At 36.4% G+C, this 16,131-nt stretch overlaps 1 protein-coding gene across 1 annotated transcript in view; it reads left to right on the top strand.

The window, feature by feature from the left end:
• Nucleotides 1-16,131, top strand: part of NEGR1 (neuronal growth regulator 1) — a 1,075,199-nt gene that overhangs the window by 855,343 nt on the left and 203,725 nt on the right. The window contains exon 6 of the mRNA XM_049879570.1: nt 308-459. Within this exon, the coding sequence (XP_049735527.1) occupies nt 308-459 (152 nt within the window). The remainder of the gene's footprint in view (nt 1-307; nt 460-16,131) is intronic.

Here is a 16,131-nt window from a genome sequence, read left to right as displayed (position 1 = left end):
TGTAACAGAAGAGATGCCATTACAGTGGTGTGCCTAATTTTCTTAAAAAAAAAACAAAAAGTATGACTAGGACATGTGGGTATCCTAGCCCAGTTTGTTATATAGCACAAACAGTCCACAACTGTCATACAGCCATTCCTTCCCAAAACCTGCTAATGTAAAGAAAACGTGTGTGCCATCATCATGCTACGTGCTAACATCAGTGTGGTCAAAACTGTCTATGGGTTGCCATGACAATTCTACCTAAGATCAAAATGAAAGTTGGATTCACAATGCATATTTACCTAGAATTTGTTTTGTCTTCTAGACTCTTCAATGGCCAACAAGGAATTATTATTCAAAATTTTAGCACAAGATCCATTCTCACTGTCACCAATGTGACACAGGAGCACTTCGGCAACTATACTTGTGTGGCTGCCAACAAACTAGGCACGACCAATGCGAGCCTGCCTCTTAACCGTAAGTAACACAGTGTTGCCAAAACGCTCCCAAGCACCTCTTGGCTCTCGTTCATTGGTAGAGATAACATTTAAGAATACGATGTGTTCATTTTTGAAGCTCAGCTTAATGTGACACATTCCTAACACAGACCAAATTTTGCCCCAAAATAAGTATGGACATTTGAAATTTTTTTTATCCCTATAAAAAAAAAAAAAAATTTTATTTTTTATAGAAGTCTACATGTGTTTAGAAAGATGTCTTACACCAGAGACAAAGGAAAAAAAATACATAATTAAAGCCAACTAAAATATGTTTTGTGACTGATGACATTTTGTTTAGTGAGAACTTCCTGTTTTTATTTTTTTAATGTGTTATATTATCCTGTAGCATAGATAAGTATGACTTGAATTTACTTTTGATTGGTTTTCCTTAGATCTTCATCTTGTAATATAACATAAATAAAATGAAATAGTAAGTGATCATGTTTTATCCATAGAGATAATGCTCTTACTAGATACTGTATTTTGAATTACAACTTAAGGTTTTACTAAAATAAATACTACGTATTTTATCGTATGTTTGTCCTTGAGGACTAGAAATGAACAAACAGCAAACACAAGGATCAGTTGAAGGGAGAGAAACCAATGTTAATATTTTCTCCTGCAATTAATTTTAGTTCTTTTTAGAAGCCAAGTAACCAACAGACTGTTACACACATAAAATATTCCTGATTTTGAAGTTATTTTCCAAAATGCCCAAAGAAGATTACAATCAATTCTTTTCAGTTCCATAAAACTATCTGAATCATCCTTATTTTGAAATTTTAATTTAATTTACTAATATTTTACAGTTACCTAACATATGTGTATTTTTGTCATATGGTAATGTAAACTGTCTCTAAAAAATTGTGAATATGCCTAGTTCATCACAGGTATGACTATTTCCATTTTTCTAAAGATGGGGATGAGATATATTATATTCCTACTACTTAAAATATACTATAATAAGAAGTTCATAATTTATGAACTTTGAGTTACCATGATTCAATTTTTTGGATATTGAATAAGATATATCAATTCATTGTTAATAGAAAATAATTATTTTTCAGAAGATTTTCTATATATGCTATTAAAAATCACATCTTTTATTATTTCAATTTAATATTTCTTAATATTCTGAGGACCTCACCAAGGGTTGGGAGGGGAAATTCTTGCCACACAAAAGCCATTGTGTAAAATACTTGTTTAAGTTTCTTCCATGGGGATGATTTATTTAGTGTAATTATAAATAATATAAACCATTGGAAATATTATAGGGCAATGAGAACTTCAATTTAATGTAAATATTGATACTTCATTAAGTTATTAATATTTTAAATGGTTTAAATATTCAAGAATCTGAAAGAATAATTAAAAAGGCAAGTAAAGAAAAATGTAAGGCTTAATAAGACATTAACTGTTTTTCTATTTTAATTTCTAAATCACATTCTGATTTTCAGAACTAGAGCAATGAAAGTGACAAATTAGGAACAAATGTCACTTATTTAAGTGTTTGTTTTACTCTGGCAACCTTAACACAATCATCGGGAAATAATGCACTGCTGAAAAGGTTTCTAAATGTGGAATCTTCAGAAAGGACTCTAGTGATCCCTTTTCTATTAGCTCTCTATGTCAAGGTGCCACCAAATGCCAGCAAAATGTAGATAATTTGTTAATAAAGAAAGTATGTGTAAACCCTGTCTGCAAATTTGCAAAAATATCTGTACATTAAAAACTGTTGTATGATGTCATCTGAAACTATTGCTGCAATAAGCACCTTCTATTTTGTACTAGAACTATTTTTATGTAGTTTTCATCTGTCTACCAACTTGTAAGTTCTTTGAGGGCAGGACCAATGTCTAATTAATTATCTCCATATCACCAAGCATAGTGCTTTGTATTTAATAGGCTATCAATAAATCTTTGCTGAATAAGTGAATTAGTTAAAAGCTGAATAAGTGAATGAATGGATTAAGAAATGAATAAACTGTAGAATGTGTTCTTATAGCATCTAGATATACCAGGCAATATCACAGTAATTATAAATAACAGTTACTGTTAGGTTTCTATGGATCTGACTCTGTTCTAATTTATTTATGTGAATTTTTTCATTTAATTCTCACACAACCCAGAGAGGTAGTTTCTAAAATTCCCCCTTCACAGATGAGGAAATTAAGAGAGAGATTGTAAATGTGGCTGAAGGCAAAATGTTAGCAAGTGACAAATAAAGACTTGAACTCTCACAGTCCGACTTTAGAACCCATGTTTCTAACTACTACCTTTCCCTGTCTCTTATTACAAGCACAAGACCATCAGTAGAGTGAGACTTCAGTTGTACCGTATTATGTGAAACATACTCTTTGAATGATAAATTTTTCAATATAGCATAGATAAACTTTTCAGTATAACAGTTTTCACCAACTTTTTTATGATAATTAAGGTGCCCTTCTGGCCTTTTTTTTTTTTTTTTTCTGGCCTAGTGGTTAAATGTTTACCTGCTAACCAAAAGGTTGGCAGTTCAAATCCACTAGTTGCTCCTTGGGAACCTTATAGGTCAGTTCTGCTCTGTCCTATAGGGTCACTATGAGTTGGAATCGACTTTACAGCAATGGGTTTTTTTTTTTTTTAATTCAACATATGAAAACTCTTTTTTTACATATAAATGTTTAAGTACTAAAAAAAAAAAAGTCCAGATTTAAGTATGAAAGGTGAATAATGTTAATGTTTGACCAAAAATTTGTTATACAAAAATCAGACTGAGACATCTAAACACACATTTTTTATAGGATTTAAAAAAAAAAAATGTGTATTTACTACAGGAAGCCTGGGTGGCACAGTGGTTAAAAGCTTGGCTGCTAGCCAAATGTGGGTAGTTCAAATTCACCAGCCCCTCCTTGGAAACTCTGTGGGGCAGTTCTACTCTGTCCTATAGGATTGCTATGAGTTGGAATCTACTCCACGGCAACGGGTTTAGTTTGGCTTGGTTTATGTAAGCTATAGTTCTCCAACCCAAGCAATGGGAAATTTGCAAACTATTTATAGAAAAGGACCACGTTATGGCAATTGTCCTTTAATAAGAATTCCTGTCAAATCTTCACAAAGTCAATGAATGGGAGTGTTGTAAACCTCTAAAATGATACAACAGTACAATCAGGCCTAAGTTAATCTAATATTGGCTTATTTGCTACAGAATTTTTAAAAAAAGAAAAAAAAATCTACTGCTGAAGATCAGCCCCCTCCTATACATACTAATATTGGCTTATTTGCTACAGAATTTAAAAAAAGAAAAAAAAAAAAAAACTACTGCTAAAGATCAGTGCCTCCTGTAGATAAGGGAGTGTAAAAGCTAACTTGTTCCTTCCCCTTATCAGGTAAAGGAGGTAGACCCCAAAACACCTGGAATGGTTATATGTGGTGCACGTTGTGAGTAAGAAAATATTTCATGCTTTCAAGATTTGTATTCCTGAGTAGATAATAAGCTCAGAGACAGGGCTATGGGAAATGTGTGTTACCTAGCACAGTGCTCATCCATAGCAAACGAACTACTTGTTTGATAATAACATTCCAGCAGAGCTTCAGCTGCTGGGGATCTGTTCCCCACCCATAACTATTTAGGATACATCCTGAGACAATTACCTTCTACTTCTGGTTTGTATTAACCCACATTTTTCAGATTACTAAGAAGACAAATGGCAAGAAGCTATAGTTTACAGCTTTACTATAACTAAGACCATTAAAAAAAAAAATTAAAAAGTATAGTTATTTTTGGTAAGTATGTTTGTGTGCATATATGTGAATGTGTGTGTGTTTCACACAGAGTTGAGTAAGCCTTGGTTTGAATCCAGTTTTGCCCCATATTATTTGTGCATGTCTTTGGTAAATTGCCTAAATAACAAAGCCTCAGTTAACTCATTTGTAAAATGGGGAAACAATAACTCTCACCTCACAGAATGAAAATTACATGGGATGATGCATGTAAAGCACTTATCTCTTAGCCTGGAACAAAGTAAGCACTCAATTAATGCCAGCCAGTGTTACTGAATTCATTTCAAAAAACAATGTGTAGATGATTGACCTTATTTGGTGATTGCCTGCCCCATGCTTTACTGATGGTTTAAATGGTAAACAGACTCTGGTGAGCCAGGGAGAGGGCATGCAAATTTGGAATAATATCCCAACTGTAGCTCATAACTTAACCTCATCTCTTGTTCTGTGCTTGAACTAGATTTTGTGGGACTAATTCCAAATTAAAAATGATATTTGTAGCATGGCAGTTCAGACACCCAGGAGATTGAAAAAGTAACAGGAGAAACAACAATAGTTATATTTTGAGACTTAGATAGTTTATTTAATAACAACATTCTTCTGTCAAATATATAGAGACTGCCTATAATGTGCAAGGCACTATGCTAGATGTTGGAAAGAAAAAGATTAACAGAACCCCATCCTCAAGGATTTTTCAGACAAGTGAGAGGAAAGGGACGATAGACAACTTTGTAATACAGCATAGTAAGTGGTACCATACTGAAGCACGGAAAAGAGGCTCTTAATTCAGTCTCCAGGGTCATGGAAGGGCTTTCATTTAGAGTGCTAATATCACTATATGAATTATCACTAAGATACAATTCAAAACACTACCTTAACCATCACAGTCTCATTTTCATTAGCAGACTCTTTGCAAGAGTTCATTCAAACAACAATCACAAGCACAAAGCACAGTGGCATAAATGAAAAAACGATCAACTTAGCCTTGATGACTCAGGGCAAGCTATAGAGTAGATGATCTTTTAGCTAACAGTATGACTTGGTCAAGCCTAGGTGTGGTAATGGTAATGAATGGGAGAGAGAGAGACACAGGAATAGAGAAAGAAAGAAAGAGAAGGACACTCCAGGAGGATGAAACAGCTCGTGTAAAGCCATGGCAATATAAAACAGCTTGATACATTGGAAGGCATAATAGCACTTTAATATTGTTAGAGTGAGAGGTGGGAAAAGAATGTTGAAAGATGAGACTGGACAAGTTGGCAGGAATTAGACATGAAGGGCTGCAAATGAGTTTGGACTTTATCCTTGATGTTTTAGAGAGCCTTTGAATGATTTTAGCAACAGAATGATATAAACAGATTGGCTTCTGAAAGATGTTTTTAGACAATGTGGAGGGGTACATCCAGCTTTTCCAGTAATCAAGACAAAAGAAAATCCCACAAAAAGAGTAACAGAGGTAAGAGAACTGTGAGCTCATTAGGAGACAGAAGTTAATGATCAAATCGGGAGAGAATAGTAAGGGGCTTACAGAAATCCAGCTAACTCCTAACAAGTTAAACCTTGGCGATGTTAACCAGGATAAGAACACAAGAGAAGGATTATAGATTTTAAAGATTTGGGGAAGGAGGTAGTGAACGAGAGAGGAAAAATAAATTCAATTTTAGACATATTGAGTTTGAGGCAGTGTTCACTGGGTAGCTGAATATAAAGTTCAAAAGAGAGATAAGAATTTAGAAGTTATCAGAATGGAGGTGGTCCTTTCAGCCATGAGAATAAATCTGTTTTCTCGTAAAGGTCATTGTCTTAGTTATCTAGTGCTGCTATAACAGAAATACCTCAAGTGGATGGTTTTGGCAAACAGAAATTTATTCTCTCACAATCTAGGAAGCTGGAAGTCTGAATTCAGGGTGTCAGCTCCAGGAAAAACCTTTCTTTGTCAGTTCTGAGAGAAAGCCCTCTTCATCAATCTTCCCCTGGTCTAGGAACTTCTCAGCATAAGGACACCAGGTCCAAACGATGCACTATGCTCCTGGCATTTCTTTCTTGGTGGCATGAGATCCCCGTCTCTGCTCACTTCTCTCTTTTATATCTCAAAAGAGATTGACTCAAGATACTTCCTAATTCTGTGGATTTCTGCAAACCCCTTACTATTTTCTCCAGATTTGATCATTAACTTCTGTCTCCCCATGAGCTCGCAGCTCTCTCACCTCTGTTACTCTGTTACTCCTGCCTCATCAACATAACTGCCTCTAATCCTGCCTCATTAACATCATAGAGGTTAGGATTTACAACACATAGAATAATCACATCGGATCACAAAATTGTGACCAATACTGGGAATCATGGTCTAGCCAAGTTGATGCACATTTTGGGGGGACACAGTTCAATTCACGATAGTCGTGTTGAGTGAAAAGGTGACCAAGAACAGAAATCCAAGTACCATCATCATTGAGGAGTGAGCAAAAGAAGAGGAGCATTCAGCAGAAGCACACTGATTTGGTGTGGATGGAGATGCTAGAGGAGGAACACTGCCATAAGCTGTAGGCTACCATTTCAGGAAGAGGGAGTCAGCAGTGTCCAAAGCTACAGTTTCAGCAGGTCATCGAGAATCAGAAAATCAACCATTGTCTCTGACAATTGGGAAGTTATTGGTGATCTTTGCCAGAGCAGTTTCTGTGGAAGAATGGGAGTAGAAGCTGGGTTGCTGTGGATTAAGGTTAAATAAGTAGATGCTGAAGTGGAGACATTGGTAGTAAACTACTCTTTCTAGAGGCTAGACTAAAAAAGGAAGAAGACTAGACTGATGTTATCCTTGAGGGCTTAGTCTATGGTCTGATAGGACTTCTTTTCTGATTAATCCGTCCAATGGCTTTGAGTGTATTAACAGCTCTCAGACATGCAGAGGCACAGCACCCAGGACTTGGGCCAACAACACATGCTCAGCTGTCTGTTTTTCTGCAGGCTTTCCTCACTCAGCCTGCTTGTCTACGTTCTCAAATGTTTCTTGAGTCCTGGAGAAGTAAGCAAGGCTTTGATTTAACCTGAAGGCATCTTAAATCCCTTTATCTTCTGTGGCCTGTGGGCTTTAGGCTGTAATTGTAAGCGGAGCTGCAATTTTAAGTAGAGATGTTGGTAATTTCATCAACAGAAATACTTCGGGTAAAGGATACATACTTTCTCAAGTAAGGGAAAAGGAAAAAATACAGGAAGGATAGCATGCAATGCAGAAGACTTGTCCTCTAGGTTATTGGTCCAAAATTTTCTGAAAGGTGTTTGCATTAAAAAATACAGAATTGGCCTCAGAGAAAGAGGGAGAGGAGAGACAGAAAAAGAGAGTGCATATATTCCTCACTTCAACCTCAGGGAACAAGTGCTTCAACAAGATTAATAATGAATGACAGTGTGCTAACTATTCATAGCAAAATTCCTTATTAAGTAAAAAGTTTGGGATTCAGAGTTATTTGTGGTTTTATTGTCATTTTTCGCTGTATTCTTTGCTTCCTGCACATGAGCAACTGAAACAGTCTTCTCCTTAAAGAACATGAAGTGAATAGTCCCATCCTGCCATCTATGGGTCTGATTTATCAAATGTATGCCATCATTTGAGCAGTATACAGTAACCAGTTAGACAGCCACTTCTATAAGTTAAGTATGTGGAATATGCCTTCTTTCCCATTTTCTCAAAAGAACAGATGTTCATTACAGGACATGTATTGAAAGACCATCTAAAGGGAAATAAGGGAAAATAATTAAGGAAGAAATCTTTAGCTACATAAGCAAAGTTTTTAAAATTCACTTGTTAGATTTAATACAACCTTTGCCCTAGACCTAATATATGAAAATACCTGAGAAAGATCTAGCCTTATAATATTATATACAACCCCAAGTAGGTAAAGCAACATTGTAATAACGTGTGGATGACATGCATTCCCAAAAGTATAGTGTCAAATCCTTTGCTTAAATATGGGTCCTAATTATGCTACAGGGACCTGTATCCTTCATTTATTGTGTATGTGAGTGTTTCTGTGCATTTATTCAATTTACAAAGCACTTGCTTCAGAAATGTCATGCATCATACGTAAAACATTCAAAGAGCCCGCCAACACTCTGTCTTATCCTTGCCTTGCTTTCTCTGTGGAGATAATAATGAAGTTCCAATTTTAAATGTGTCATACAATTAGTTCTATCTAACTTTCTGGAAAGCTTCTCCTCATGTTAGAGAATATTTCTTCCCAGCCTATTTTATTTGATGGATATCTCCTCTTTTGCTATAAAACATAGGTCAGTAAATGGTATCCGAAAGGCAAAATGGAAGAGGCTACTGAAGATAGTAAGAATGTAGGTGACATGACAGTTTTTCCCTGTTTAGATTCACCTGATGCAGGTGAACAATACTTTTTTGGCTGATTTGTTGAATATGGAACCAACTGTGCCCTTGCAGGTAGTGTTTCTGTTTCCTTCCTGCTTCAAATGTCCGACATGCCAGTAAGCAACTATATCGTCCCTCTGTTATCTTTGCTGGTTATAATGAACCCTGATTCCATGTGAAAGGTAAGCCCACAAATTTGAATGATTTATACTTTAGAATGAAATTGATTTCCCTTCCTGCAGCTTAAAAGAGTTAGGGTTTTCATGTTGGTTAAAAGAGGCAGTAATAAATTTAGACTTGGTGATGATTGAAGTCAGAGCGTTGTGTGAGCTGACTTGTTTTATTTTCACAGCTTTAAGATGTTAATGGGACATCTTTCCTGGATGCTGTAGTTATAAATACTTGACAAAAATTAGGTTTCCTGTTACAGAAAGCTTTTGAAATACCTAATTCAGACTACTGAATGGACTCTACCAAATACATATATGCAAGCTCATAATTATCGCACAAATTATATATACAGACTTGCTGAAGGACTGAAGCAAGAGGGTTTTTCCTCCCGGAACTTATGCCTAGAACCTGTTTGTATTTTTGAGAAGTTAAATATAAAAATGTCATTCACTGCCATACGTAAGAGGTGATACCCTGCAGGTGAGAGTAGGGTGAATAACTTTTGAAACCTGCGGTGCTCCAGCTCACCAAATTGCCACTAGTAAGAACCAAACACAAATGCTAGCAGGGCTTTAGTCACCCATGTCAACTGACAGGACTTAAAGCTAGAGGAGTCAATTAGTCAATTGTCTGCAGTCAATTATTTGCAAACATTTGTAAGCAGTAGAATCCTTTTTTATTCTCCCAAATGAAACCTTGTGCAGACCCTTAATGTATCTTAAAATAAAATTGGAGTTAATTTGGTTGAGTTAGAGATTAGCCTGGAAATCTTCCTCCCTTTCACACTGCATAGTGACCCTGAGGGCTGTGAAAAAGCTGTAGAGTTCCACAGAATAAAGCTTGGAAACTTCTGGTCTAGACCAATCCTTTTACATTCTAAGCGAGAGAACTAAAGCCCATAGGAAGTGACACAGAGCTCACAGTTGTACATTGTCACTTCAGACCTAGGTGTAGAGTTGATTTGGTTTTTCCTACTCTTGTCCTAATACTTTGTCCACTACACAGGCCAAGCATCATAAGCTTCAGAATCAGACAGATCTGATTTGAACCACAATCCCACAAACATGATCTTGTAAAGTTTTCTCAATCTCAATCTTTGAGCCTCCCTGTTTCTATAAAATAGGGAAAATAATTATTTTATAGTATTTTTGTGAGGATTATGTGAGATGGGACATCTAAAATGGCTAACAGGGTGCCTAATCCATAACAACAACAAAGAAAAAAAACCAAATCCATTGCTGTCAAGTTAATTCCAACTCATAGTGACCCCTATAGCCTAATCCATAAAATCCACTACCATCAGGTCGATTCCGACTCATAGCGACGACCCTCTAGGACAGAATAGAGCTGCCCTATAGAGTTTCCAAGGAGCGCCTGGAGGATTCGAACTGCCAACTTTTGGTTAGCAGCTGTGGCACTTAACCACTACGCCACCAGGGTTTCCAGTCTAATCCATAGAAAGCACTTATTAAAGGTTAGTTTCCTTTCTTTTCCTTTCCTCTCTATGTATAATCCAAATATTGAAGGGTAAACCAAAAAAGGCTAAGATCTATATAATCTGAGTAATTTGTATAGCTTTATCTCACTGGGCATCCAAATTAACAGCACTCGTTCTTTGATTCACTAATTTACCGCACCTATGTGTATTGTTATGATATTATCTTTTTATTAGAATTATTAATTAAGTCAGCCAGGCACATAAGCATTCACTTGTAAGGAACAGGGAAAAAAAGTAGACAGGTTGATAGAGAGGGTTGTACAATATTAATTATTCTACTGATGTGTTTCTCTCAGGTTAAGAGGCAGTTTGACAGCTGCCTCATCAAGCTACTGGAATTGCACATACGTCCCCATAACTGACAAAGGGTTAGTAAATGCCAGAGGGAGAAGAGAGTTTTAGTATTTGCTGTTGTCGTTGAACAGCCTTAAAATGTAACGAGTTTTCTTACGTAACCATAAAGTTTTATTAGGAGCACTAGCTCAGACAGTTTAGGTTTGGCCTTAACTTGGAGTGTTTCTTAGGTAAATCAGTTAACTCTCTAATATCAGTTTCCTCATCTGTAAAATGAGAGGAATTGAATACTTAATCTCTAAATTCTCTTTCAGCTCTAAAACCTAATATTTAAAGAAATATTTGAGTTTGTATATCAAAACACCAAACCAAACTCACTGCCACTGAGTCAATTGCGACTCTTAGCGACCCCATAGGACAGAGAAGAACTGCCCCATAGGGTTTCCAAGGCTGTAAGTCTTTCCTGAAGTAGACTGCCACATCTTTCTCACGGGGAGCAGCTAGTGGGTTCGAACCACCAGCTTTTTAGTTAGCGGACAAGCACTTCAACCACTGCACTAACAGAGCCTCTGAAGAAAACTATATATGTTAAAAAAAAAGTGATATTTATTGATTGTTACTAAAAACAGTCATAATTACTCTTTTAACAATGTAGAAACACTGCCAATATTTTTCTCTTCTGTACATTTTTGTCATTGAGCTCTAAATTATTTTTTATTGACAGAAAAATTGTATTTTAATGTGTTTGGCTCTGTGGCGAGTTTCCCTAAAGTTTTGCTCAATAGCACTGCTGGCCTAATCATTTTGTCATCTCTACGAAGAATTGTACTCTCCAGGGAAATTTCCTTTATGTTCACAGTTTCAATTCTGTTGGCTAATAACCTATGAAAAGGCACTACAGTAGACCTTGCTTGCTATTTTATTTCACAAAACTCTAACCCTATAACAAATCAGGCTAAAATGTGACCTATGTGTATGGGAGTTGTGGCTATTAAGGCTTTGTAAAAATGAAAGCATGCCAACATCCCCAGCCTAAAGAAAAAAGTAGTATAGACCTCTAAATTCAATAAAGCATTTCTTGGCCTTTTCTGTGGGAAAGCATAGTGAAGATACTGTGAGAAAATCTCCTCCCGTTATATCTAAGAAGTCTCTTAAAGAATATTTACCCAGCATGCACTATTTTCCCTGTAGCTGTGACTAGATATGAAGCATGATCTGATGGTTTGAGCACACGCACACATACACACCCACTGCCTTCGAGTCAATTCTGACTCATAGCAACCCTGTAGGACAGAGTAGAACTTCCCATAGGGCTTCCAAGGCTATAATCTTTACAGAAGCAGACTGCCACATCTTTCTCCCTAGGAACAGCTGGTGAGTTTGAACTGACAACCTTTTGGTTAGCAGCCGAGTGCTTAACCACTCTGCCACCATGGCTCCTTTTGAACACATGATAAAGTGTCATAGTTTGAGCTCCTCCCCCACCTCCACTTACAAGCAGTAATTTTTTTCTCTAAAAAAATGGAAATGTGTCCACTAATATAAGACCCAGGAATATGTGTAAACAAACTGATTGTTAAGAAATGCTAAATACTATTATTATTAAATTTCTCATTGCCCCTCAGTGTGAAATATAATCAATAGAATACGTCTCCAAAAGAAAAAATAAAGTGAAATTGTATTTTTTTTTTTTCCATTTTGATGTTCCAGGTAAAGGCAGAAAGAGGAAGAATTAACTGTGAAGGCAATGATATTTCAATGGGCCACACTTTCTCTAAAGTGCTCTAAATTCAGTTTTAGTATCCATAAAACTGCTGGGAAAGGGACTAAAAATGGCATGTCCTCATTGCATGTGTCTGTTCAGCTTGGACTGGATTTTCTTACTTATAAAAGTAATTCATCTAGGATTTCTCTCCAGAGACACAAATTAGATATCTGTCCAGTATATACTTAAGTAAGATTTGAGTAAATCAAGCAAGACTTGATTACATGTGAATATTATTTCACCTATGGCTTGGCTAGACATTTATAATTAGTTGAAATTTTCCAATTTTATCCTTTTTTTTTTTCTCTCACAAGCTTTTTCTTTCAACAGTTTTAAGGCAAAGAGTTGAATTTAGTTACCTCACTCTAAAATGTGGTATCAGATAGTTGCATACTCTTCAGTTTCCTTTCTTTGATTTTCCTAATCAATCCAATTAGTGCATGTGTGTAGCTGCCTAATTAGTGAGGCAGGTCATAATTCTTGTCAAAGAACCATTAGGGTCACCACTCAGTATACTTAGAAGGAATCACAATTTTCTAAAATACTTCATAGGACAAGATGTAGCAACATATTTTCTAAAACCGGCAGATAATAGCCTATGGTTGAAAAATTAATGGGCATACCTGTAAGGAAATTTGTATTTTCTCAAAAGTTCATAACTTCTTGGGAGCACTATAGTTTGTGATGTAATAATAAGCTTACCAAAATATAGATAATATCTATAATCAAACTATTTTACTGAGTAAACACTTATTTAGGAAAACTAACATAAGCTATAGCCGTACAACAACTCTACAGGCTTGCCTCTGTTGGAAAAATATAAATTGAAAGGGTTGATTTCTCTCAAGCTAGCATATTGCCTGTTGGAGTCCATATTTGACATTCCTTCTTACACCCATTTTGCTTCATAATTCAAAACCACCTGTATTTCCCCAACATCCCTCCTGCCAGCAGCACCTGAAAAGATGGGTCTCGTATGCCAAAATAATCTTAGACTGCTACATATCACCAGCTTTATAATTTCTGCCTATCATTTACTTTTCTTTACTTGTTACCTTACTCCCTGATTCTTTTTTCCCTCTAACTATTGTTATACAGTAAAACCTGCAAAAGCTGGAAACTGTGTAAGGCGAAAATGTGTCAGAGAAGGAAAACTCAAAAAATTTTCGACTAATACAGAGCAATAGAAAAGTGGTAAGACTACACTCTGTCAAAAGCAGAAAAGTGGCAAGACCCAGAAAAACAAGGCAGCCCCATTGAGTTCTGGCTCTCACACATTTCACTCTACATTTTTGAAAAGGATACAAAAAAAAAAAAAAAAAGTGTCACTCCCATATCACTTGCAGTAGATTCTCATTTGTTATTTATTTTTGCTTACTGGATCATTCATTCCCTCTTCTTTTCTCTCTCCTTTTTTTTTTTGGTCTCATTTCTCCTCAATTCCAGGACTTAATCATCGCCAAAAGAAATAGATACTTCTCTAACCAGGAGCATAGAATTGGGATGGAAACAAACAGCCTCTGAACAGGCATGCTCCAAATTGCTTTTGAAAGCTTCATCACCGAAAATGTAATCAAACTTAGCTTATCCAAAATCGATTTAAGTTGCAGCCTAAGGGCCAACCTTTGACCAGGGCAGCGTTCACACTTGCATCGATTCTGCCTGCAATCGAATTACTCAGGCAATTCTGCGTGCTCTCAGCTTTAGCCCTGGAGTGCAAATGGCCAATTTGGGAAGCAACTTGGTTGTGCTTGAAATTTGCGGGAAGATTTCCTCACGTGTTCCTGGTGAAAAGTAGGCTTACTTTTTAAAAATATTCTTAGTCACAGAATTGGTTGCCCAAAGGATATGTTGTTTGTTGTTTTAAAGTTTGTTTTGACTTGAGAAAATTTTGCTTCCCTGAGGAATCTTTTCTGACCCTGAAAAGATGAGCCTAGGCCTTCAGATATGTGTATTAAAATTTAGGGAAAATGAAAATCAATGAAAAAAATAAAGCAATATAATCTCTCTTATTTGATAGCAGGAAAGATTAAAAAAAATGCATTTTATAGTTCTGGAAGCAGATGTTACAAAAACACATTTACTGTGGTGGAAGCAAAAGATGAACTTTAGGTTTCTATAGAATCGTTTTCTATGACAACATGTCCCTCCCTTCTTTTTCGAAATACATATATATATATATTTTATTACCCTTTAGGTGAAAGTTTACAGAGCAAATTAGTTTCTCATTCAAAAATTTATATACATATTGTTTCGTAACATCGCTTGTAATTCTGCATTGTGTCAGAGCTCTTCCTCTCTCTCCTCAAGCCCCCAGGTTGCATTTGTCCAGTTTTCCTGTCCCTTCCCACATTCTTGTTTACTCTTGGGCAAGTGTTGCCCGTTTGATCTCGTGTACTTGATTGAACTAAGAAGTGTGTTCCTCGCAGGTGTTACTGTTTGTTTTATAGACCTGCCTAATCTTTGTGTGAAAGGTGAACTTTGGCAGTGGCTTCAATTCTGAGTTAGGAAAGTATCCTGGGGCCATAGTCTCGGGGGTTCCTCCAGTCTCTGTCAGACCAGTAATTCTGGTCTTTTTTGTGAATTCAATCTTTTGTTCTACGTGTTTCTCCTGGTCTGTCTGGTACTCTCTATTGTGATTTCAGTCAGAGATGTTGGTAGTAGCAGCTGGAAACCATCTAGTTCTTCTGGTCTTGGAGTTGTGTAGGCTGTGGTTCATGTGGTCCACTAGTCCTTTAGACAAATTGTTCTCTTGGGTCTTTAGTTTTTTTCACTCTCCTTTGCTTTGGACTAGAGGAGACAGATAGTTGTATTTTAGATGGCCGCTCTCAAGCTTGTAATACCCTAGACACTGCTCACCAAAGTAGGATGTAGACCATTGTCTTTAAGAACTATGTTACGCCAATTGACATAGGTGTGCCCCAAGTCTATGGTCTTTTGCCTTTAAGCATGGGAACTTCATCCTGTGAGGTGTTTAGTTATGTCTAAGAGGCTTCCCTGACTATGCCACTTATGTATTCTGTTGTCTAAATTAATATATAAGGATCATCTACAGTCTTGTATTTAGAAATTTCCACCACTGAACCTGTATCTGTTGGTGGGTATGCTTCCTTACTCCTTCCCTCACCTCTTGGTATAACTACCTATCTACTTATACATCCATTTGTAGATTTTTGTTTGTTGATTCTATTGTTGCAGGATTGTCTATGCTATAGTAGTTGTTGTAATTGTCCTTTATTCCTGCGTTCCTTTCAGCATCTTCTCTTGCCTTGTTCATGTGGGGCTGACTTTTCCCATATTGTGCATTACCTTTCCCTTCACCAATGTTAACATCTGTCTACCATCTCTTTACAGAGCCCTGGTGGCATAGTGGTTAAGAGCTCAGCTGCTAACCAAAAGGTTAGCAGTTTGAATCCACCAGTCAATCTTTGGAAACCCTATGGGTCAGTTCTATTCTGTCCTATAGGGTCACTATGAGTCCGAACCAACTCAATGGCAACAGGATTTTTTTTTGGTTTACTATCTCTTTGGTAATTTTTCTTCCCTTGTCCTCCTGTTCCTGGGAACCACTGAAGAGTTTTTTTTTTTTTTTTCTGTGTGTAAACCTTTTGTTGTTACTTTATAATAGCAGTCTCATACAATATTTATTTTTTTGCGATTTACTTATTTCACTCAGCACAATGCCATCCACATTCATCCATGTTGTGAGATGTTTCTTGGATTCGTCATTATTCTTTATTGTTGTATAGCATTTCATTGTGTGTGTGTACCACGGTTTGATAATTCATTC

Source organism: Elephas maximus, chromosome 3 (genome assembly GCF_024166365.1).
Source record: "Elephas maximus indicus isolate mEleMax1 chromosome 3, mEleMax1 primary haplotype, whole genome shotgun sequence".
NCBI lineage: Eukaryota > Metazoa > Chordata > Mammalia > Proboscidea > Elephantidae > Elephas > Elephas maximus.
This window is presented reverse-complemented; position numbering and strand designations above follow the sequence as displayed.